The sequence below is a fragment of the Pezoporus wallicus genome, unplaced genomic scaffold (assembly GCF_028554395.1).
Source record: "Pezoporus wallicus isolate ANWC-B61680 ecotype Strahan unplaced genomic scaffold, APGP_CSIRO_Pwel_v1 contig_3952, whole genome shotgun sequence".
NCBI classification, from domain to species: Eukaryota; Metazoa; Chordata; class Aves; order Psittaciformes; family Psittacidae; genus Pezoporus; species Pezoporus wallicus.
Window position 1 is genome coordinate 4,284,324 of NW_026635034.1, and position 23,573 is coordinate 4,307,896.

The 23,573-nt window shown below is 48.1% G+C and overlaps 1 protein-coding gene across 2 annotated transcripts in view; it reads left to right on the forward strand.

Moving 5' to 3' along the window:
• The window catches only part of ACAN (aggrecan), a 48,716-nt gene that overhangs the window by 11,780 nt on the left and 13,363 nt on the right, over positions 1-23,573 (forward strand). For both annotated transcript variants that reach the window (XM_057423452.1, XM_057423371.1), the window contains 11 exons: positions 10,979-11,055; positions 11,505-11,876; positions 13,099-13,273; positions 13,801-13,928; positions 14,476-14,769; positions 15,382-15,894; positions 16,380-16,554; positions 16,955-17,082; positions 17,204-17,497; positions 17,653-17,844; positions 18,448-21,954. In XM_057423452.1, coding sequence (XP_057279435.1) covers positions 10,986-11,055; positions 11,505-11,876; positions 13,099-13,273; positions 13,801-13,928; positions 14,476-14,769; positions 15,382-15,894; positions 16,380-16,554; positions 16,955-17,082; positions 17,204-17,497; positions 17,653-17,844; positions 18,448-21,954 — 5,848 coding nt within the window. In that variant the 5' untranslated portion in view covers positions 10,979-10,985. The remainder of the gene's footprint in view (positions 1-10,978; positions 11,056-11,504; positions 11,877-13,098; positions 13,274-13,800; positions 13,929-14,475; positions 14,770-15,381; positions 15,895-16,379; positions 16,555-16,954; positions 17,083-17,203; positions 17,498-17,652; positions 17,845-18,447; positions 21,955-23,573) is intronic.

Genomic DNA, 23,573 nt, shown 5'->3' on the forward strand with positions numbered 1-23,573 from the left:
ACACCAGAGTATGTGAGATCCTTCAGCAGCAGCGTCAAAATCCACACTTGCATTATGGTGGGGGGGTTCACACTGATGATAATATGAAGTCCTAGTGAGCAGAGGCTTGAGAAGAAAAGCTCTTTTGCTCCTAGGAGACTCTCTTTTCTTGCCTTCGCAAGAGGTGCACGTGAAAGTTTGATGTGCATGTGCCTGAGGAGTCACAAACAGTTTGAGCTGCTGGAGACAGAATCAGTAATCCTTTGCTGCTCCACTGAAAATGCCAGTGATGTGCTCTGTAGGAAAAGATGGTTCTCTATCTTTTGGGGTTTAAAATGGGGGAAAAAAGTGCTAAGAGTTTGGTAGATTTCAAATCTTGCAGATTGTGGCAAGTAGTAACACTTGCTTGGACCACTGGAGCTACCTCCTGAATAGCACATGGTAGGATGTCTCTCCCCTTTCCAGCCAGTAGCCAGAAAGCCCCAGGCCCTCTCCCATGCCATTTGCCCTTCCAGGTCACCCCAAAGGGAGGATGGAGTCAGGATTCCACCTTCCGAGCAAAGCTAAACTGTGTATGTCTTGAATTTATGAGACAGGAAATCTACTCGGGAGGAAAGCTGGGGCTGAAACAGCCTCATTTGAGTAAATCTAAGCACAGTGTTTACACAATGTCTGGAATTAATGCAGAGAAAACTTTTAGGTGCCAACTTTGGAGGGAGAAAATGGGGAGAAAAAGAGGCAGGTACTGAAACTGTGATGAAGCTGGAAGCTCTTCCTCCAGGTTGGATGGAAGGTTGCTTCTACTGCTGTGAAGCACCAGAGCATGTTTATACTTGGTAATAAAAAGGGCAGATAGGATGTGATTGCTCACTTACCTTTTGTGTCGAAGCTGTGACAGTATGAGGATGTTCAGTATTACCAGGTGTGTGTACTCCCAGCATGGACAGCCCCACCAGAGATCATGGTGCAGCATGGTGTGTGGAGAACATGAGTAGATGTCCTTAGCAAGAGGTTGCTGCAGGCTTTGTATCTTTGAAGAGGTGCTGATCCACATGAAGGGACATGAATGCAAACCAAGGTTATGCTCAAAACTACACATGACTAACACCAACCAGAAATGTGGTCACACTACATGTCATTAGCGTGACCTAAATATGCAGTTATTAGAGAGGCCCTTTAGCCATGCATATGGTCTTGTGGCTCTCCCCTTGAATCTTCTTAAGTTTGTTGACTTCCCAAGCCAGCATGATGTTTTCTGTCTACCTGGAGCACAGGAAAAGGAAAACTCTTTACCACTGTGAAGCTGACAAGGACCAGCTTCGTGCTGCCTCTTCTAGTCCCTTTCAGTGACTTGTCAGATGGACTTTGACACCACGTTTCTTAGGAGCATATATATTGCATCCAAGGCAACTTTTGGGTAGCAGAGTATTAACAGATGATGTGGGCAGCAACTAGCAATGTCAGTGAAGGCTTACGTCTCTGTGCCTATGGATTCTGTATTAAAACATGGTTTCAAAGGGTTTCCGGAGGGCTGGGCTGTGTCAGAGCAGAAGGGAAGCAAGGCTGAAGATGTCCATGCATCTTCTGCCTGCTCAGTGCTTCTCTCTAGTCATGTTTGCATCTTGTTCTGTAGCCAGAAGGGGATGTTTTTCATTTTTAAAGCTGGTTCCTTGCACAAGTGAAAAGTCACATCCTGCACCAGGGAAAGTCCCCAGTGCAGCCTGGGCATCCTTCACACACCCCAGCAGGGTAATGGGCTATTCCCAACAGGGGCAAGCAGCCACTGCCAGTCAGCTGAGCTTTACCCATCTGCAGAGGACCTTCCTGCCTGTTTAGCTGATGAAGAAGGTAGTTATGTGGTGATCTAGAGAGGTTCTACCATGTTAATGAAAGGAGGGGTTTCCAGGTCTCTCAGGGTTTTCTTTCTACTGCTCTGTCCTGGTCTTGGATAGCTTGGATCCTAGGCGTGCAGAAACAACAGCTTCCCTATTTCTCAGTGGTTCTATAGTGGTTCAGTGAACTTGAATGGAAAAAGCCCTTCAAAGGCTTGTTCTTGGCTTCCTTGAATCATGGCCCAAGCTGCCATCTTCCCACTTATCCAGGGCGGATCTGGTTTCTCTTTTGTGTTCTGGTGGGCTTTCTCTCTCTGTCTAGGGGAGCTTTGCTTAAGGCTGACAACAGCTCCAGGAAACAAATGTGGGTTGTAACTTTCTTTCCCTGGAATATAATTGTTTACCTGCCTCCAATTGTTTGCCTTGTTACCAAAGAAGGGTCATGGATGGCAGTCATTTCCAGAGACAGCATATCCTGGAGGAAAGGGATTTCTAAGTTCCATTGCATCTCTAAAAGTTGCATGTCTAGCAGTGGTCCAGGATTTCTTACTAGCCAACAGAGAAAGAGCTGAACCACTCCTTAAAGGTTCTCAACTGAGACATCTATTTCATAAGGAGACAAATTGCTCTTCAGAAGTTTCTTTTTCTCCCCTTGGAGTAGAGAGCATTTTGAGTGTGACCTTCAGCTAGACTCAAAGGTTCATTGTTCCCTTGAATTCAGAGGCTCTAGGAGGTGTTTGAATGTGGCTTTTGCTATCCGTATTGAGCAGATGCTCAGAGCCATGGCAGCTCAGGGTTTGGTGCTGATCCCATACCTTCCATGAAAGGCTCCGGCTGTCATCTGCTTGCCATAATGGGCATTTTGCAACTTCTCTGTCCTTGAAGGGTAGGAAAATTACTGGTGCATGTTGTAGTGAACAGGCAGTTCTGGGTTTCCTGCAAGAGAGCTAGTTTTGGGGCAAGCACTGGTATGGGTTTCTGCTGTTCTGGAGCCTGTGTGTTTAGCTTGCTTCTGATACCTCAGAGGGATAAAAGAAAGAAAGGAGAGAAATGCTGCTGAAGTCAATGGAGCTTTAATGTAAAACCAGTGTAAATCAGGGGAGAATGTGAGAGTGATGTGGTAGATACCAGAAAACAGATAAATGCTTAAAAAGCTTGTTGTGTTCAGTGGGACATTTATTCCAGACCATATATCTGAGCTTGGATCACTAACTGAACCTAGAATATTACTATAGTTTTGCTAAGATTTCCTGTGGCATCTTGCTTATTGAGAGCATGTTCGTACGTGCTTGGGTGTTTCAGCTTTTCCTGTGCTGTATGTTCAATACAATTAGATGAAGTCAAATTATAATAGACTGCAACTCTTTCACTGAAAGAAAAGTCATAAAGACTGAAAATGGTGTGGCAGAGAAGCAGGTCCAGTCAGCTTGGGTTCTTTGTGGAGGAGGACAGAGAGGAGCTCTGGACCACCATTATGGCTGTGGGACACACTGATACCATCACCAAGGGGCCTTAGCAGAGCTGTGTCTGATCATATTCATGCCTGCAGTAGCAAGCGGTGCTTGAGGACAGGAGCCAGCTGACACCTGAGCTGAAATCTGACATTACTCCCAGTCTTGAATAAATGCTCTCTGTTTTGTGCCTCATTCACTAAGGATGCTTTGGTGACATCAGTTTGCCATGTCCTGTAGCCATCCAGGCAGGCGACGCTGCAGGACTGTCAGCATGTGGAGGACTACATCCCCTGATGACAAAATATCTGAGCAGTTAACTGCCATGAGTCTTTCTGATTGGGGAAAAAAGGAGTTTATTGTTGCAGGGATGGTTTCAGTAACAGAGCAGGCGGGAGCAGCATCCAAGCTGCTCTGTACATAAAGACCTTACTCTCAGAATGGTTTGGAAGCCAGACAGAATGGAATATTTCTCCTATTTTCTTTACAGCTGAAAAAACATGAAAAATCACAGGAGCTCATTTATTGCCATATTTCAGTTCCAACGTTTGCCTTATTTAAAAAAAGAAGAAAAAATAAAACTGGTTTTGCCCCCCCCCAACCTCACCCCCCCTCCCCCTCATTTCCCCCCCCCCCCCCCTTTTCCTTCCCTCCCATTTCCTGGACCAGGCTGAGTTTTTTAACAGAAAAGCTCTCAGTCCTGCACAGAGGCTGGGAACATGCAGAGGGACAATAAAGTGTTTGTTTGTAGAGATCATACAGGAACGGTCTGTAGTTTTACACAGGAGAGGAGAAACCATCACTTCACTCCAAAGCCTGCAAGGGCATGGGACACGGTGCTTAGATGTCCCTGCTGGTGGTGATGTCTCCTCAGACGCCATCAAACCCTTGGTCCCCAGTGCTGGTGCCTGAAATCATAGTGCTGAAATCAGCCTGGCTGAGATGACCATGTGCCTTAGAGAAAATAAGGTGTGTTTCCTGATGGGGAACAAACTGGGGATGGAAAGCCAGCTGAGGAGTGAATCCAAGGCTGAATGAGTAGTGCTGCTTTTAACTGTTGTTCAGGAGCCTCTTTACACCCACAGTATTAAAGGAAATATTGTCTTTGGATATACTTTATGCCCAGGCATATCTTCTAGGCAATGAGTGGCATTTTCCTAGCTGCCAGGGACAATATGTAAGTGTATTAAAGGTCTTCCAAAACTGAGAAACAAGGAAGCCCAGAATGACCCATCCGCCCCATCCAAAAGGCAACAGCAGGATTAAGGGTGATGAAAATCAATTTAATGGCAACAAGGGTAATTAACATGGTCTGGAACAAGCAAAGGCCACGGGAGAAACTGCAGATGGGACTCAATTAAAATAGACTAGGACAGAAAATGCTTTCCAGCAAGCAAACAAGTTAGACTGTGCTGCAAACGGGCCATCTGGCTGTCTTCCACTGTACAGCCTTACTGTGTAGGCACTTTGTTGGACTTCCACTGTAGGGACTTTTCCCTTTCTTGCTCACTCCAGATGTTCCAGCCTTCTTTCAAAATGTGGGGACAGGGTTGGAAGAGCAAGGGATTGAACCTGTCTGTACATATGTACACACTTCCCTCCACACACACTTGGGTGCTCAAATAAACGTATTTATATGCAGCCAATTTAGGACAGTCTGCACACAAGCAGATACAGAAGCACAGCTTTTAGGCATAAAATCAAGTGGAAATAAGCTTCAATGAAAGGGACAGTTGTTCTTTGGAGTGGAGAGCTCCTGAGCCTAACAGCATTTCCCAACTCTGTCCTTTTTGGAATGAGCTTTCCCTGAATTCTCCCTGTCCCACGATGAACTGGAGAGGGTTTTGCTTCTGTCTTGGTCACTGGTTAGAGAGGGTAGGATGGATGGGATTTCCCTGGCAGCTTGGTTGGATTCTTCTTCTTCCAGACTGCTTGGTACCCTGCACAGGGACAGTTATTCTGATGCAGATTCATAGCTGTGACCTTGCATAACTTGTCCTACCTTCTCCTCTCTTCTCACCACTCCTGTTCCAGCTGTTCTCTCAGCAAGTGCAAATGGAGTTGTACAAGAAAGCAATCTGAGGGGCTGGAAGGTGTTTCTGTAGCATGGACCCTGCAGAAAGCATAGAATCATAGAATTGTTTGGGTTGGAAAGGACCTTAAGATCATCCAGTTCCAACCCCCTGCCATGGGCAGGGATGACTCACACCAGACCATATTGCCCAAGGCTCTGTCCTTGAACACTGCCAGGGATGGAGCATTCACAGCTTCTTTGGTGGTTGCTGCTTGTGTGTAGGGCTCAGTGCTGCAAGATTTAGTCCCTTCCTACTGAGAGGATTGTCCCTGCCCTAGACAGTGCTCTCAGCAGTCACCCTAGGAAGAGCTGCACCAAAGTGTCTGCAGAACTTCTCTTCGAGGTGACTTTTTGTGCTAGAAGATAAGGGTCCTGCAGCTGAGTTGGAGCTTGTCAGCAGCGACATGGTAGCTCCTATGGGTTCAATAGTTCACCTTTTTCTAGTAGGCAGGATACTTTAGTGTTTTCCCAGAAAAATACAGTCAAATGAAGTTATCTCCAGAGGCCTGTGTTATCTGTGACATGGTAGAGACACTGACTGTATCCCCCTTATGTTGCTCAGGTTCACTTCTCTCCTTAGCCATCCAGCTAAGCTTCCAGTTAGGGGCCAATCAGTAAGATGCTGAGCAAGGGATGTTTCTGACACTACTTAGCCTGCTCCAGGCTTTATTCTGCCTTTATTCAGTTGTGCAGCTCAGGCACTCCCTTATCCCAAAAAGCTTTTCCTATGTGCCAGTTCCATCTCAGCAAGCCCACACTGCTCCAGCATGGTTCTCCCGTATGTTGAACTGTACCTTCATGCTCATTTGGCACAGCTCGTTTAATCTCTTGTAGAGACAACAACCACACTTGAGCTAATCACCCTCCTGCTCTGGTAGTGGAGGATTGTTAGCTTTGAGGTGATATGATTTAGCGTGAGGTGTCCCTGCCCATGGCAGGGGGGTTGGAACTAGATAATCTAAAGGTCCTTTCCAACCCTAACCATTCTATGATTCTATGTGCTATATACAATCCCTTCTAGATGTTGCTTTAGAATGAGAGGAGCAACCTCCCCAATTCCCTTGGCTTGACAGACCAGGTCTCCATCATCTGCGTTATCCATATCTGCTCGGGCAGACCTCTGTCTTGACTGCTCCTTCAAGCAGCTGTTTGCTCATTACCATGTGCTTGGACATCCCACTAGAGACAACACGGAGTAGAAGTATTGCAGCATGGAACCACTGCTGTAACAACAGGACATTAATCAAAGGCATTCCCAGCATAGTGAATCCCAACCAGAGCCGAGTGCAGGCTCAGGGTTGGATCTCTTTGGCATGCTTTAAGGGAGTGAAAAATGGAGATCAACACTGCAAACAGCACCCTGAGGAGTAGGTTGGGTTTCTTACTGGCAGGGAGTCAACTCTTTCGCAGAATACACCCAAAACTGTTACTGTGATTTGTTTAACCGCTGCTCACGAGGAAAACCCATTGCCTCTGGGCTTCTGTGGGATAATAGGAGCTTGGAATGGTTTTCTCCATAGCTAAACAAAACTACAAATATAATGCTGGTCACAGCTGTTACCATATGACGAGATATTTCCTCATGGAAGATCAGCATAAAGTTTGAACAAGACAAGGAGTACATGAGGTTCTTTTAGATTTTGGGACAAAGTGAAATTCCCTCTATTTAGTGCACTTTGTTCTGTGATGTCTGATGGACGGATGAACCTGCTCTCCTCCTACCCACTGCCAGTGTACACAGAAATAACAACTGTGTGGAACTCAGAGCAATACCAGTTCAGGCACAGACCCTAGAAGTCTTTTCAGCCACACAGCTTCCATTATATTTAAACACCTCTGTTTCCATGCTCTAGGATGTTTCTATTCTTTAGTAGGTAATCTACATCTAAAGCTGCCTGCCACTCTTGGCCAAGCTTATGACACTCGGGGCTGTTCAGCTTGGCAAAAGGCAGAGGTGTCTGAAAGCTGCTTGATCTAAGGAGCCTGGAGAAGTAAGAGCTTGTATTTAATGTTCAAGCAGCTATCATGACTAAAGACTTGGTTACTAATGGCTTGCAGAATGTCCTTTACTTGGATCCCCTCCAAGCACCTTCCGCCCTGGAGGGTCCCCCCCTGCTCCCAGGGTGCATATGATCTTCGCTTTCCTATTTCTCCTTTTATCCAGAGGATGAAAATGGAGGATACCCACTGGAATGGCAGCTTTGGGATGGTGCAAGTAGAAATAACCTGAGCCCAACCTGTAGCCTCATTCCAGGGACAGTCCTCAGTCACATAGTGAAAGTGGTGACCTACTCGGGGAGGTTCTGAATGCACGGTCACACAGTTATTTGTTCTTGTAGGAAGCATTCCTCTAACTAAACAAGACCATGCTTCAAAGCATGGGCTTCACTTTTGCTCCACAGCTTAAAGATATGCCAAAACACAGAAGATGCCTGCTTCAAGTTTTCTGCAGTGCCTCATGTAGTAGCAGTGACTGGTCTATAACCTGGAGATGTTCCCCAAAATACAGGTTGAGCCTTTTTCCTTCTCTTCTACTGGCAGCTTACCCCCAAATCCCTTTCTCCCTGCCTCACTTGGAGCCAAGGGTTGCATTGCCTGTGTGGACTTCAGGCTTGGCAGGCTGAGATTGAGCACGGAAGGGATTTAATTTTACAGGATGCCTTTTTGCCTTAGATCCTCCAAGACAGGTAAAAAAATGTGTGTGATATTCATAAGCGTGATTCTTTGTACTGCCTAGAGCCAGACAAGATGAATAACACAAGAGCAGAGATCGAAACGTTGATACGTTCGTATTCATGAATTTTAATGTCAGAAGGGACAATTCTGGGTTGATCTGTGAATGTAACTTTAAACTTCACCCAGTTATCTCTGTACTAAGCCCATCAACTTGCGTTTGCCTAAGCGGTACTTTCCAAAAAAGCCTTCAAGTTTGAATTTGAAGCTACTGAGGGATAGAAGCTCTATTGCTCCCCTTGGTACGAGTGTCAATGATCCATCACCCCTATGTAAAATGTGGGCTTTGTTTCCCATGTGAATTTACTTGGCATGTGGCTCTCAGCTATTAGTTCTGTTGATGACTTTGTTAGATTAATGGGCCCTTTAGCACCAGCAGCTTCTGCTTGAACCAATATTTGTGCACTTCCCAGTCTTTCTTTTTTTTCCTTTTTTGTTGCAATAATTGCATTCAGACTTTGAGCATCCCCTCACAAAGCATTTCCTCAGATCCTTGCTAGTGGATGTATTCTGCATCACCTTTTCCTGATATCCTCACGTCAACCCAGAGGTGTGTGAAATCTTCCCATTGCTTACCGCTGTAGCACAGAGGTATTCCTGAGGGTTTTTATGTTGGATAATAGCAGTAGCTTTCCTTATTGACTGCCTTCTAGGACATGACACCCCATTGTCAGGCACATTCTGTGTCCCTTGCATAATTTTATATCTGATTCTATTAAAACAGTCTAATTGGAAACACATTGGGTCTAATACTGACCCCTGTAGACTCCCAACAGAAATATCTCCTTCAATGTCAATGTACATCAGAGGGCTTCTTCTAGAGAGCTGCAGTTAGGCTTCTGCTGAACCATTTTAATGTATGTACTACTGGCACTGCGTTATCTTCATATCATGGAACCCTGTGAAAGTGAAACCTTACCAAATCTGATAACATGATGTTACAGACATGCAGGCAGCTTTATCAGACAAACTTAGAATCATGCCAACTAATAAAATCAAGTTTGGAAGCACCTCCTTTGTATACAAGTGCTTCAGCTAAGATTAATATTACACCTCTTCTTCAGTGAGTTATGACTTGAAGCCTGTATCTGATTTTTCATTATTTTGCCTGGAATTTATGTCAGTCAAACTAGCGTGTATTTGAGGCTCATTGTTGTATATCTTGCCTGATTATTGGCACAGTGTTTCAGTATTTGGGACCTGTCCCAGTGCTCCAGCACAGATTATAAATGAACATCAGTGGGCCAGCAATTTACTCAGCCAGCTCTTTAAGGACTCTTTGGTATGGCTGTTTAGGCAAGCAGATTTCAGCCTGTTCATCCATAGCAGATGGTGTTTCCAATTCTCCTTGCTTACTGTTGAGCAGAAGGCACTTCATTGCCCCCCCCACCCCATCCTATGGAGCACATCCCACTGCCTTCACCCATCTACTGACTGCCAAACACTTTGACCTCTTCTGCATCATGGTAGTTGAGTTGGTACTGGCCATCAGTAGAGGAAAATGAAGTCGACTGTCATGCTGCAAAGAGGTTCATAATACATTGCTTATGCAAACATCATTCCTAACCAGAGAGACACCCAAACATATGTACAGTTCCATGGTTTCTCCCTGATGTTGGCACTTACCTGATGCTTTATTTCCATACACAGCAGAAATTGAGATAAATCCATTTGGTCTTCTCTGCTGATGTGTTCCAGCCCTGTTCTCTCCTATTGTCTGCCAGTGTAGCTGTGTCTATTAACTGAAGCTTCCACAAAGATAAGATTGTGTGATATGTCAGGTCAAAATGAATGAGTGCATGGAGGTCAATTCTTTCATAAGTGAAAAGGTTAATGCCGGGCTGTACAGGATGAGGTTATTTTTGGCCTTTTCTTGTGCCAGTGAGGACACTTAATGTCTTTCTGCAAGGTCAATAGGCATATACTCAGTGCTCACTCAGCTGGGATATTTCTAGATCATAGGAGTTAAACAGCCAGTATTTGGACAGGTGACCTCACAGGAAACACCAGTGACTCAGTAGGTGCGGTCCTTCTGAGTCAGGGCTGAGATGTGATGCCAGACGATGCTGTGTTGCTGGAGGACACAGTCTGTATTTGAAATACAAACCAATCTGAGTGTTTGTGGCCATCTAATATCTCATGATATTGCACTGGATGATAATCCAGTTAGGATTAATTTAGTTGTCCTCCCTAAATTGCTTCTGCCATCCAGTGTTAGCAGGATGCTCCTCTCCTTTCCTAAAGGTTTCAGAAAGAGCAGGTTGCTCTGGCTAATTGAGGGAACTCAGGAGGATATTTTTAGGGTGGATTTAAGAGCCCAGAGTTGTATCGTTTGCAGTTGAGGCTATGTATGCTGTCACTGCAAGAGTATTGGACCAAAGCATTGTAAACTTTGCCTTTTCCCCCATGTAGAGGGCAGATTTCCCTTCAGAGCATTTTAAGATATGTAAAATGCATCCAATCGTCTGGCCTAAGAGCCAATGCTGATTTAAGTGGGAGATGCTGGTGAGGGGCAGCTCTTGCTCTAAGACAAAGACTTGGTGGATGTAATGGCCCCTTTTGAGTAAATACAGAGTAAGTGAATATCTGTCACAAAATTGTCTTTCTGCTTCACGGGTAAGATCAAATCACAAGAGAGAGAATGGCAGAGCAATATAATAAGTGATCTATAATAACTCTTCAGTCTGTCATACATAACAGAGCATCTTATTTGTCTCAGACTCATTTCCTGAAGCAAGAGGCACTTTGAGACAGCGTTCTTCCCCAAGGACCAGCTTTCACTGCCACATGTAGGAGGCTTAAGGGGTGACCAAAACCATCTCGCTGCCCTGCAGCAGCATCCACAGCTCTCTGCTCCCTCTGAGCATACAGCTCTCATAAGTCCTTTCTCACTGTGTTGTTTCTTGCAGGTAAACTATGACCACTTTACTATTAGTGTTTGTGTGTTTGCAAGTCATCACCGCAGCCACCTCTGTGGAGCTCTCAGGTACGTGCCTTGGGCTGAGGGAAAGCGGGACTGAGCAATGTGCTGTTCCTCTGTTGGGATGACCACTGTGCCATAACCTCTCACTACTCTTGTACTGAGAGCCAGAGAGGTAGCTCCAGGAAAAGGCAGATTTATGGGGAAAATAAGGGAATTCCAGCATTCTGCTTTTTAAACCCTATCAGGTGTGATCTGCCAGTGTGGACTGCAGCAGAGCCCTCCATTCTCACATCCAGCACTGGTCTAAATCCCCAAAGCAACCATGGCACAAGGTTGCTTATAACTTCCCTTTCTGAAAGTTATTTTCAGCAGACTAAGCCAAAGAGGTTACGTCTGAATATGAAGGTACAGGTTTGCAAAGCAAATACAGGCATTGGAGCACATGGAAACACTGGATATTTGGGATTATATTCATTATTGATGTAAGCATTATTTTGTTTGGGAATTGGCAGACAGTAGTGATGGCCTGGAAGTCAAGATACCTGAGCAGTCACCCCTGCGTGTTATCCTGGGAAGCTCCCTGAACATCCCGTGTTACTTCAACATCCCAGAGGAACAGGACACCAGCGCTCTACTAACGCCACGGATCAAATGGAGCAAGCTCTCCAATGGAACCGAAGTCGTCTTGCTAGTGGCTACCGGTGGGAAAATCCGGCTCAACACCGAGTACAGGGAGGTGATCTCTTTGCCCAATTACCCAGCCATCCCCACTGATGCCACTTTGGAAATCAAGGCCCTGAGATCCAACCACACTGGGATTTATCGCTGTGAAGTGATGTATGGGATTGAGGACAGACAAGACACAATAGAGGTCATAGTGAAAGGTGAGATCCTGCCCTTGCTCTCGCTTCTCCAGGAAAAGCAAGGCAGAAAGGAGGGAAGAAATATACAGGCAGAGGAGGTACTGCTCTCCCTATAGGCATAAACCCTTTCAGTCAGGTCATAGATAAGGCAATGGGATGGTGAGTGGAAGCCATGGGTCAGTCATTTATTTTAGCAGGCTAGGACCAGACTAAACAAACCAGTAAAGTGACTCATGGCAGAATATATGGCAATAAAATGACTCTTCTGGCAGAAGGTGAGTTATAGAGACAACAAGACGACAACCTTGGCAAGAGATGGTGCTGGGCACGCTGGGCTGTTGCTCAGAGGGGTGAAGCTGGGCTGTTACGAGACCTTTTATTTCTTCCTAGCATTTTAGGAGATGGGATGCCCTCAGCTGTTCTAGAAAAACCTTTCCCATCATCTCACAAAGCCTGTCCTAGTAATGGGTGGATAAAATAATAAGTTTCCTACAAGTCTCATCCTGATCAGGGCTTTTGCTTTCAGAGTAGGACAGAGACAGCTCCCACTACAGCAGTTAAGTGGCAGGTCTCTGCTGCTCACGTGCAGTGAAGCTTGTGTCTGACAGAAGAGGCTGGGAGCTCCCCATTGCCTCCTGGTGAATATTCCACTTGACTTAAAGCCCGCTCATGCCAGACCAGAGCGTACCAATAGCGATCTTCTCTAAAATACATATTTTGGAGCAGGTCTGGAGATTTTCAGTATATTTACCTCTTGTTATTGTTTCCTGGGTGTTTGTGCACAGTGGTTGACACCCTGCACCCTTGGTCCTGAGCAGAACCTTGGGAGGTGACAGCCTTCACAGTCCCTGCTCTGCCCCACTGGCTGTTTTCTGAACCCTGCACTTAGAACGCTGCACAGAGCTGTGTCACGAAAGCATTGAGACCCGATGGTGACATTAGCAATGTGTTCTGGACAATGGGTTTGACCCCACTGTTCACACTACTATTCAGGTACTGGTTTTTAATGCACTATGACTTTGCTACAGCACTATGGGAGAGCAGTCTCTGTCCTAGGTCACAAGGTCCTGTGAAAGGAGCCCGTCAAGTCACCCTTGGCTTGGGATGCTCAAATGCAATCTGCATAAATAGTCCATTGTTTCTAGTTGATACATGTAATATCTGTCCAAATCCATAACTTCTCTATAAGGGGGGGGCTGGTTGCTCTCCAGCAGACGTGAGTGATAACCGTTGTGTTTTCCAGGCGTCGTATTCCACTACAGAGCCATCTCCACAAGGTACACCTTGAACTTTGAGAAAGCAAAGCAGGCCTGTATCCAGAACAGCGCTGTCATTGCTACTCCTGAGCAGCTGCAAGCTGCCTATGAGGATGGGTACGAGCAGTGTGATGCTGGCTGGCTGGCTGATCAGACTGTCAGGTAAGGAACAGTGAGGGGAAAGCCACAGCAGGGTCACAGGGAAGGGCTTCTGTAATGAAGACACCAACTGAAAATGGTTGAGAAACCTGCTAAAGAGCAGCTGTTGTAGTTGGTGTGCAGAGGGAGCTGGCAGACTGCCCATCATTTTCTGCCAGGGGGGAATCTGTAGCAGGAAAGCAGGGTGACCACTGTCCTCCTCAGCTGGTGTTGACAGCTGAGGGGGCAATGGTTTAATCGTGATCCTTCATCTTCCCTGAACAAAATGATGCTATGCTCAAATGCACCAGTGTGGCTCCACTGTAGCGCTCCCCTCACTGGGAGATACCTTGGCCTGATGTCTTTGGCCAGTGGTCCTGCTGTGCTCGGGACCATCATGGGGAGGGCAGGGCAGGAGATCATCCCTCCCCTTCCCCATAACCCAGGAAAAGCCATAACCCATCACACTGGGCTATGCTTCACAGCTTCATCCTAGCCTCACTGTGGCTGCCAGGGTTCTGCCCCCCTCACTCCTTACACTCTTTACCCAGGTACCCCATCCACTGGCCCCGGGAGCGCTGCTATGGTGACAAGGATGAATTTCCAGGAGTGAGGACCTATGGCATCCGTGAGCCAGATGAAACCTATGATGTTTACTGCTATGCAGAGCAAATGCAAGGTGAGTTGGGGCTTTTATTGTTACTAGATGCAGAAACAGGACAAAGCTCTGATCATGCTTAGACTGGACAACAGTAAATATAGAAAGGCAAAGGGTCTAGAGGCAAGACAGGTTAAAGATACCCAGCAAGGCCAGATGTTCTCTACAGTCTCTTTGTTAGACCTTGGACAATTTTAATGTCAAATGACTAATGCATTACAGAGGGTGGAGTCTGTCTAACCTCCACATGAATCCATGGCATCTCTGGTCATCCATTTGAGGGTGTGACATTGAGGTGCACATCACCCACTCTTGTGATGGGGATCCATTGGAATATTCAGCACATCAGAACTGAAATTTTCTTTTGTCTTCCTCTTGCCCTGTGGCTCCAGCTGGTTTGAGATGTCTGTATTCATTTGGACAGTCACCAACATGGGGTTGCAGTTCAGCGGTAACACATGGGGCTTTTCGTCTTATCCACACTCTCAGGAGCAGGAAGGGGAAAACCAAAGGAATTGGGATTAAATTGCACAGCTCAGTCCTGTGCTAACGGGTGCTGTGATTGCAGGTAAAGTCTTTTATGCCACCGCCCCCGAGAAGTTCACCTTCCAAGAAGCTTTTGACAAGTGCCGCAGCCTGGGGGCCCGTTTGGCCACCACCGGGGAGCTGTACCTGGCCTGGAAGGACGGCATGGATGTGTGCAGTGCCGGCTGGCTGGCCGATCGCAGCGTCCGCTACCCCATCTCCAGAGCACGGCCCAACTGCGGAGGGAACCTGGTGGGAGTGCGCACAGTGTACCTGTACGTCAACCAGACCGGGTACCCTCACCCCAGCTCTCGCTACGATGCCATCTGCTATAGTGGTGAGTGCGCTGGGGCTGCGGGATGAGCAGTGCGCAGTGCAACAGGAAGCAGGGTCTCCCTGGCCAGAGCTAACATCTTGCTGCTTTAAGCTGGTTTTAAGAGGGGATGAAAGCAGGTTTGGCAAAGGACTCGGTCCTTTGTTCGTGTTCAGGTAGGAAGCAGATCCAGAAAGGATGCCTGACCTGTACAAGAGGTGGTGCTGTAACCCACCCCTCTTCTCTGCCGTTGTCTTTCTCCCACGGCTCGGACCTCTTGAGGTTATCCAAGCTTCGCCCCCTCCCTCCGGCCACCTTGAATTCCTTGCAGCAGGCACTAGAGGTCAGTGCAGACTTGAATATGGGCAAGGTGTTCCCGGGAAGAGCTGGAAGGAGAGCAAGGAAAGTCCGCTCTGATTTACCAGCTGCGGAGCATGTGGTGGCTCATTGCCTCCAACTCAGGAACATGCCCTTCGTGCTGGGGTGTAGTAGAAAGCAATAGCAGAAGCAAGGAAACAATTCCTTCTATCAGACCATCATGATTTCCCTGCTCCCCTCAGAGCCAGCAAAGACCCAGGTTCTCAGGGGCTAAATTGATCACCTCCTCTCTGATCTCTGCTTTGTGTCCTGGTGCAGGGGATGACGTTGAGACTCTGGTGCCAGGGCAGTTCATTGACGAGACTGGAAGCGAGCTGGGCAGCGCTTTCACTGTGCAAACCGTCACCCGCACCGAAGTGGAGCTGTCACTGCCCCGCAACGCCACTGAGGAGGAGGCCCGCGGCAGCATCGCCACGCTGGAGCCCATGGACATCACCCCCACCGCCACCGAGCTCTATGAGGGCTTCACAGTCCTGCCCGATCTCTTTGCCACCGGTGTCACAGTAGAGACAGAGGCCCCAGAGGAGGAGAACATGACCAGGGGGGATGTCACGGGGGTGTGGGCTGTGCCTGAAGGGGTCACCACCATCACCTTAGGCACTGCCATCACCACCGAAGCGGCAGAGGTGAGCACGGTGGAAGAGGCCCTGGGGGTGACAGCCACACCAGGGCTGGAGCCCGCTTCAGTGTTCACAGTGGAAGATCAGCTCGTGCAAGTGACAGCAGCGCCCGGTGTTGGTCTCCTCCCCGAGCAGCCCATCTCCCCCATGGGTAAGTCACCAGGAATGAGAAGCCTGAAGGTCGGTTTATCTTTGGGGTAACCATTCAGCTGAAAACAGCCTGAGCTTCTGCTATCACAAAGTCCCTGGGGATGTGCAGGCCTGTTTGGGGTCAAGGATAGGCTGAGTACATCTATTGCAGTATGACAAGGAGGGGTGAGGAGGAGGATGCGAGCCTCCCCATCATGGGCTGAAAAGGACCTAGCCTGCTGATGCTTGGAGCTGCAGTGATCACACTGTGCTCCCATGTGCATCTGCCCCCAAGAAAGGGGAAAGCCAAGGTAGGAAGAGCCTAGAGGAAGGCTAAGAAGATTCCCAGAATATGGCAGTGGAGCTAAATGAATGAGGCATCTCCATCAAAGCAGGGTTGTCAGGCACTGGTCCCTGCACTGCTGTTGGGAAGACACTTTCTGGTCACACATCTTGGTATGGGGGGGTCCCGTACCTATTGTCTCACCACAGCATCTCCTCTCCCAGGTGTGGTGTTTCACTACCGTGCTGGCACCAGCAGATACGCCTTCTCCTTCGTCCAAGCCCAGGAGGCCTGCCTGGAGAACAACGCTGTTATCGCCACTCCAGAACAGCTCCAGGCTGCCTACGAGGCTGGGTTTGACCAGTGTGATGCCGGCTGGCTGCGGGACCAGACGGTCAGGTACTGATGTGGGGAAGACACCTCCCAAAATGACTACTTACCCATGAAACTGAGGATTTACTCTGGCTTGTCCTGCTGCTCTACTCATGGGCATCTAAAGCTTTGCTGACCTAAGGCTGTCTCCAGGCCATGATATGTAGTGGCCATTAGATGTGTTCTCAACCTGTCCTACCCAGTTCCTAACCTGTGTACCCATTCTGCAGTGGTGAGCTCCCTGACATGTAGAAGTAAATTTTGCATTCATCGCCCCAAGCTGTAAGTGGGCTTGTTTCCAAGTCATGCTGGGGTCTCTGAGCACCCCTAACAGTGAAGTGCTTGTGTCTTGCTCCCAGGTACACTGAGGTTCTTCAGTCCAGGGTACATAAGGTTGACCTTGGGTTAACTCCTTTTCTTTTGGTAGGTATCCCATTGTGAACCCCCGAAGTAACTGTGTAGGAGACAAAGAGAACTCTCCGGGCGTACGGTCGTATGGCATGCGCCCAGCCTCAGAGACCTATGATGTGTACTGCTACATTGACAGGCTCAAGGGTACGTTCTCCCCATTCCTATGGGCACTGCTGTGGAGCAAAAACGTGCTTCACACCTCCACATCTGCATGCATATGGACGGGATGCAGGGACTCACGCCTGTTTCCTCTCCCATCCCTCAGGCGAGGTGTTCTTTGCAACCCAGCCAGAGCAGTTCACCTTCCTAGAGGCTCAGCAGCACTGTGAGAGCCAAAACGCCACACTGGCCTCTGTTGGCCAGCTCCACGCCGCCTGGAAGCAGGGTCTGGACAGATGCTATGCTGGCTGGTTAGCTGACGGCAGCCTCCGCTATCCCATTGTGAGCCCCCGTCCTGCCTGCGGAGGGGATGCGCCTGGTGTGAGAACCATCTACCAGCACTACAACCAGACGGGCTTTCCTGACCCACTGTCCCGGCATCACGCCTTCTGCTTCAGAGGTACCTTCCCCCCGTTGGAGGGTGTGGAGAGCTGTCTCCTCAGGGAAAGGCATTCCACAAGGGAGGTTGGGAATATTGGGGTGCCAGGTCGGGAAAGCACCAGCATCCTGGACTGTGACTTGTAGGGAGCTCACTCCAATTCCTTTCTGTTCCAGCTCTGCCACCTGCGGAGGAGGAAGGGGTCACCTCGTTCTTTGAAGATGTGCTGGCAACCCAAGTGATCCCTGGAGTGGAGGGGGTACCCTCTGGGGAGGAGGTGACCGTGGAGACAGAGTTTGCCACTCAACCTGAGAATCAGACAGCCTGGGGGACTGAGGTGTTCCCAACCGATGTGTCGCTGCTCTCAGGTGGGTCAGAGCTTCCCCATCTCCTGTGTCACTCTTGGTTGGTGTTGCAGGGCTGGGACACCCACAGAATAAATGGGCTGTGTCCTTGCTGAAGGGGAATTCCTCAAAATCTTAATAATTATCACCATATTAGCAAAGGCTGAGTCTGTGCACACAGGAGTTACACGTGTATTATTGAACTTCTATCTAGGACTGAATGAATGACCGGCACATGCAGCATTGCTAGAGCACCTCACAAAATATGTTGTTGTGTTTCTGGGGTGGCAAGCTAGAAACAGATCTCATGTCATGTCTTCTACAAAGGACAGAGCTGCAGCGTGATTAGAGCAGCACCAGTCTTTTTCTCTTCCAAATGTTATCCCCAAGGAAGCAGTAGCTTGGTTGTGGCACCTGAGAATTAGTGTGGCTGTTGCCAGCATCCTCAATGTTCATTAACAAATTTGAAGGGACCAAATTATTTCTGCAAGCACATGGGACTTTTTGCCTTTACCTCAAAGGTATCAGCATGGAGATAAGGTCAATCAGGAAATTAATAGCCTTTTTAGAACAGCTCAGTAAATAATCTTCCTATCTTCCTCTCTTTGTTTTCTCTTTCTGTTTCAGTGACCCCATCTGCTTTTCCTCCTGCTACCATAATACCAGAGGAAACAGCTACGGATGCTTCTGTCAGCGAAGTGTCAGGGGAGGTGACTGAGTCTGGAGAGCATCAAGTCAGTGGTGAATCTTCAGCATCTGGCTGGGTATCCGGAGTCCCGGATACAAGCGGAGAACCGTCTTCTGGAGTTTTTGGAGTTGGTGGAGAACACTCAGGGATTGGAGAAAGTGGATTACCATCAGTAGACCTGCATACCAGTGGCTTTCTACCTGAAGAAAGCGGGCTACCCTCAGAGGACCTGAGTGGTGTGACTTCTGGTACTGTTGACATCAGTGGCTTATCTTCTGCAGAGGAAGATGTATCAGTGTCTATTTCAAGGATACCAGAGATTAGTGGGATGCCATCTGGAGTGGAAAGCAGTGGGCTGCCTTTTGGATTTAGTGGAGAAACAGCTGGCACTGAACTAGTCAGTGGCATGTCATCTGGAGAAGAAAGCGGACTCGCCTCTGGTTTTCCTACTGTCTCTCTTGTGGATACCACATTGGTGGAAGTTGCAACAACAGCACCGGAGCGGCGAGAGGAGGGAAAAGGATCCATTGGAGTCAGCGGTGAAGGAGACCTCTCAGGGTTCCCATCCGCTGAGTGGGACACAAGTGGCAGAGCCCAAGGTTTACCCCTGGGAGAAGAGCTCAGCGGGGAGCCCTCTGGAGGGCCTGAGCTCAGTGGGGAGCCTTCTGGAAGGTCTGAGCTCAGTGGGGAGCCTTCTGGAAGGTCTGAGCTCAGTGGGGAGCCCTCTGGAGGGCTTGAGCTCAGTGGGTTGCCCTCAGGACTGGATATCAGTGGAGAACCATCTGGAACACATGAGATCAGTGGTCTGGTGGACATAAGTGGCCTTCCTTCTGGTACTGATGGAAGCGGTGAGGCCTCAGGCATTACCTTTGTAGATGCCAGTTTGGAAGAAGTGACCACAGCCCCCTCAGTTACTGGAGCAGAAGCAAAAGAGATCTTGGAAATCAGTGGGTTGCCTTCAGGAGGTGAACACGCATCAGGCATGGCATCCGGGAGCTCAGACATCAGTGGGGAGCCTTCCGGGCACGTGGACTTTGGTGGGAGTGCTTCTGGAGTGTTCGAGATGAGCGGGCACCAAAGTGGAGTCATTGACAGCAGTGGAGAAGTCTCTGGAGTCGATGTCACCAGTGGGCTACTGTCTGGAGAGGGAAGTGGACTCACCTCTGGCTTTCCCACAGTCTCTCTTGTGGATACGACTTTGATAGAAGCTGTAACACAGACATCAGTTGCACAGGAGGTGGGAGAAGGGCCGTCTGGGGTAATAGAGATCAGTGGATTTTCCTCTGGAGACAGAGGACTCTCTGGAGAAGGGTCTGGAGCCGTGGAGACCAGTGGGTTTCCTTCAGGGATGGGAGACTTCAGCGGAGAGCTATCAGGGATTCCATACATCACTGGAGACACTCCTGGAACCACAGATCTAAGTGGCCAATCTTCAGCAGTGACTGACATTAGTGGGGAGGCCTCAGGGCTTCCAGAAGTCACTTTGGTCACTTCTGATCTAGAAGAAGTTGTGACAAGACCAACAGTATCACAGGAGCTGGGTGGGGAAACAGCCGTCACATTCCCCTACGGTTTTGGGCCAAGTGGTGAGGCCTCTGCATCTGGTGAACTAAGTGGGGAAACATCCGCATTGCCAGAAAGTGGTGTAGAAACATCAACAGCTTATGAAATCAGTGGTGAGACACCTGCATTTCCTGAAACTGGTATAGAAACATCCACGACTCAAGAAATCAGTGGTGAAACATCTGCATTTCATGAAACTAGTATAGAAACATCCACAGTTCACGAAACCAGTGGGGAGACGTCTGCCTTTCCTGAATTCAGCATAGAAACATCAACAATCCCAGAAGTCAGTGGGGAAACATCTGCATTTCCAGAAGTGTTCATAGAAACATCCACAAGTCAAGAAGCCAGGGGTGAAACATCTGGCTACCCTGAAATCATCATAGAAACATCCACTGCTCCAGAAGTAAGTGGGGAAACCTCTGCGTTTCCTGAAAGCAGCACAGAAACATCCACAATACAAGAAATCAGTGGGGAAGCATCCGCACTTCCTGAGATTAGAATAGAAACATCCACAAGTCAAGACATCAGTGGGGAAACGTCTGCATTTCCTGAAATCAGAATAGAAACGTTTACAAGTCAAGAAGCCAGGGGTGAGACGTCTGCTTACCCCGAAATCAGCATAGAAACATCCACAGTCCATGAAACCAGTGGGGAAACATCTGCCTTTCCTGAAATCAGCATTCAAACCTCAACAGTCCATGAAATCAGTGGAGAAACGTCTGCCTTTCCTGAAATTACCATAGAAACTTCAACAGTCCATGAAATCAGTGGAGAAAGTTCTGCATTTCCTGAAATCAGAATAGAAACATCCACAAATCAAGAAGCCAGGGGTGAAACATCTGCCTCTCCTGAAAGCAGTATAGAAACATCCACAGTCCATGAGACTAGTGGGGAATCATCTGCCTTTCCTGAAATCAGCATAGAAACATCAACAGTCCACGAAATCAGTGGGGAAACATCTGCATTTCCTGAAATCAGCATAGAGACTTCAACGATCCGTGATATTAGTGGGGAAACTTCTGCCTTTCCTGAAATTAGCATAGAAACTTCAGCAGTCCATGAAATCAGTGAAGAAACGTCTGCCTTTCCTGAAATTAGAATAGAAACATCCACAAGTCAAGAAGCCCGAGGTGAAACGCCTGCATTTCCCGAGATCAGAATAGAAACTTCTACAGTCCATGAAATCAGTGGGGAAACATCTGCATTCCCTGGGATTAGCATAGAAACACCAACGAGTCAAGAAGCCAGGGGTGAAACATCTGCCTATCCTGAAATCATCATAGAAACATCCACAGTTCAAGAAGTAAGTGGGGAAACGTCTGCGTTCCCTGAAGTCAGAATAGAAACATCCACAAACCAAGAAGCCCGGGGTGAAACATCTGCATTTCCTGAGACCAGCATAGAAACATCTACAGTCCACGAAACCAGTGGGGAAACATCTGCATTTCCTGAAATCAGCAGAGAAACATCCACAGTCCATGAAACCAATGGAGAAACATCTTCATTGCCTGCTGCTAACATCGATACAGCTGCTAACATAGACATAGCTGCCACATCTTTGGCCAGTAGTGAGCCCACTGGTGCTCCTGAGAAGGAAACTCCTGACACAACATCTGGATCTGTGACGCACTCAATCGCAGGGGAAGCCTCTGTCCCAGACATTGTAATTAGTACCAGCGCTCCAGATGTGGAACCAACACAAGGACCCAGGAACCTTGAAGAAGCTCAGCTCGAAATAGAGCCCTCCCCTCCCGCGGTGTCAGGACAAGAGACGGAGGCAGCGGTTGCTCTAGACAATCCCCATCTGCTGGCCACCGCTACTGCTGCCCTGCCTCAAGTCCCACAAGAAGCAATAGACACATTAGGACCCACTACAGAAGGTACTGTGTCTCCTCATATGGAAGGGATGTGCTCGGGAAGGAAGGGAGGGAGGGGGCATAGCTGTTACTTTCCTTGCTTCTTCCACAGCAGCCAGCATTAACACGGAAGCAGGTTTGAGCAGAGCAGTACTGTGGTGGGAAGCCATACACATGTGGAATTTTTCATGGGTTGTGTTCATTGAATCATAGCATCATCTAGGTTGGAAAAGACCTTTAAGATCACCGAGTCCAACCTTCACCCCAGCACTGCCAAGTCCACCACTAAGCTATGTCCCATCTACACAGGTTTTAAATATCTCCAGAGATGGTGACTCCACCACTTCTCTGGCACCTGCCCAGAACATGATGGAGGCATCCTCTGCTTGTGCCCCCTGGGGTACCCAAGTCATCACATAAGTGATAGGGATGTAAGTGAGCTCTCCCCTCTTTCCTACTGGGTTTAAGAAAGAGTATTCTGTGAATGGTCATTGAGAGCCACTGTGACCACATCCCTGGGTCTAATACATCTGGGAAAGCACTGGGGCATTCACACCTCCTCTGAGTTTGCTCTAAGGCATCGCTGTACTCCAGAGAAAACAACAATCTTTTTCCTTTTATGTGGAAAGGACATAAAGAGCAAAGACAGCTCCACCCACCAGAGAATTCCAACCTGGCTGTGGATGCAGCCAGGAAGTTGGATAAGATGGGCTGCAAGGCTCTGTCCTGTTTCGTTTCTCTTCGCATAATGTGTTGACTTGCTGCCTGTATCCCCAAGTGTTTCATAGTGCTTGATCCAGAGTGGGAGGCTGGCCATCAGCAACTTTGCATTGCCAAGGGGCAAGAGGCAAAGCAAGCCAGCTGGGAATAAAAACTTCTGCTCTAAGCATCATCTGCAATGTTTGCATTGAGCAAACTGCTCCGATCCCTTTGGCACAGGGCATGGCCACCCTCTGGTTTGTCTTAGGCTGCTCTCTGCAGCTAGAATGGGCTGAACGTGTAAGACGATGCTCAGGACATCGATACCTTTTGTCAGCTCCACTGACAAATGCCCTTCCTTCTACCCTGACCCTTTCTGGTATTTTAGTGTTGTCTTTGGTAGGATCCCTTGTTGCCAAGTATAAACAGACACAGTATTCAAATCTGAGCAACCATTTATGGTGAAAACACGCTGTCAGCTTTCTGACAAGCATCCCTCAAGCAGTGTTCACAGGCTGTGGAGGCACTGGGATACTGCAATGAGAAGAAAACAAGATGGGATGTTGTTGTGCCTGCTGGTGGCTGCTTCTTGGTAGAAGAGGAGCCCCACAACGTCCCTGGCCACGGCTTGGTTTCACTCTGCTGCAATTAGGAGGCTGTTCTTGTGTTTCCTGTTTGAAAACCATCAGTGCTTGTGTTGTTGTATGAAGGTCTTACATATGCTCAGTTCCCAAGGGGTTACACCTTCATGTGGGACAGTTGCTTAAGCATGGTATAAAATGTACAAGTAAAGAGATTTGTTCAGTTCCTTTTAACAAAAGTAATATTAATTCCACTCCCTTCCTCCATTTCCTCATGAACTGCTGCTTTTGGGTTAATTTACACCATTCAGCATGGGTAGCTCTGGACTCAGTAAGTGTCTGTAAATGCAGGGCTTTGTGCAG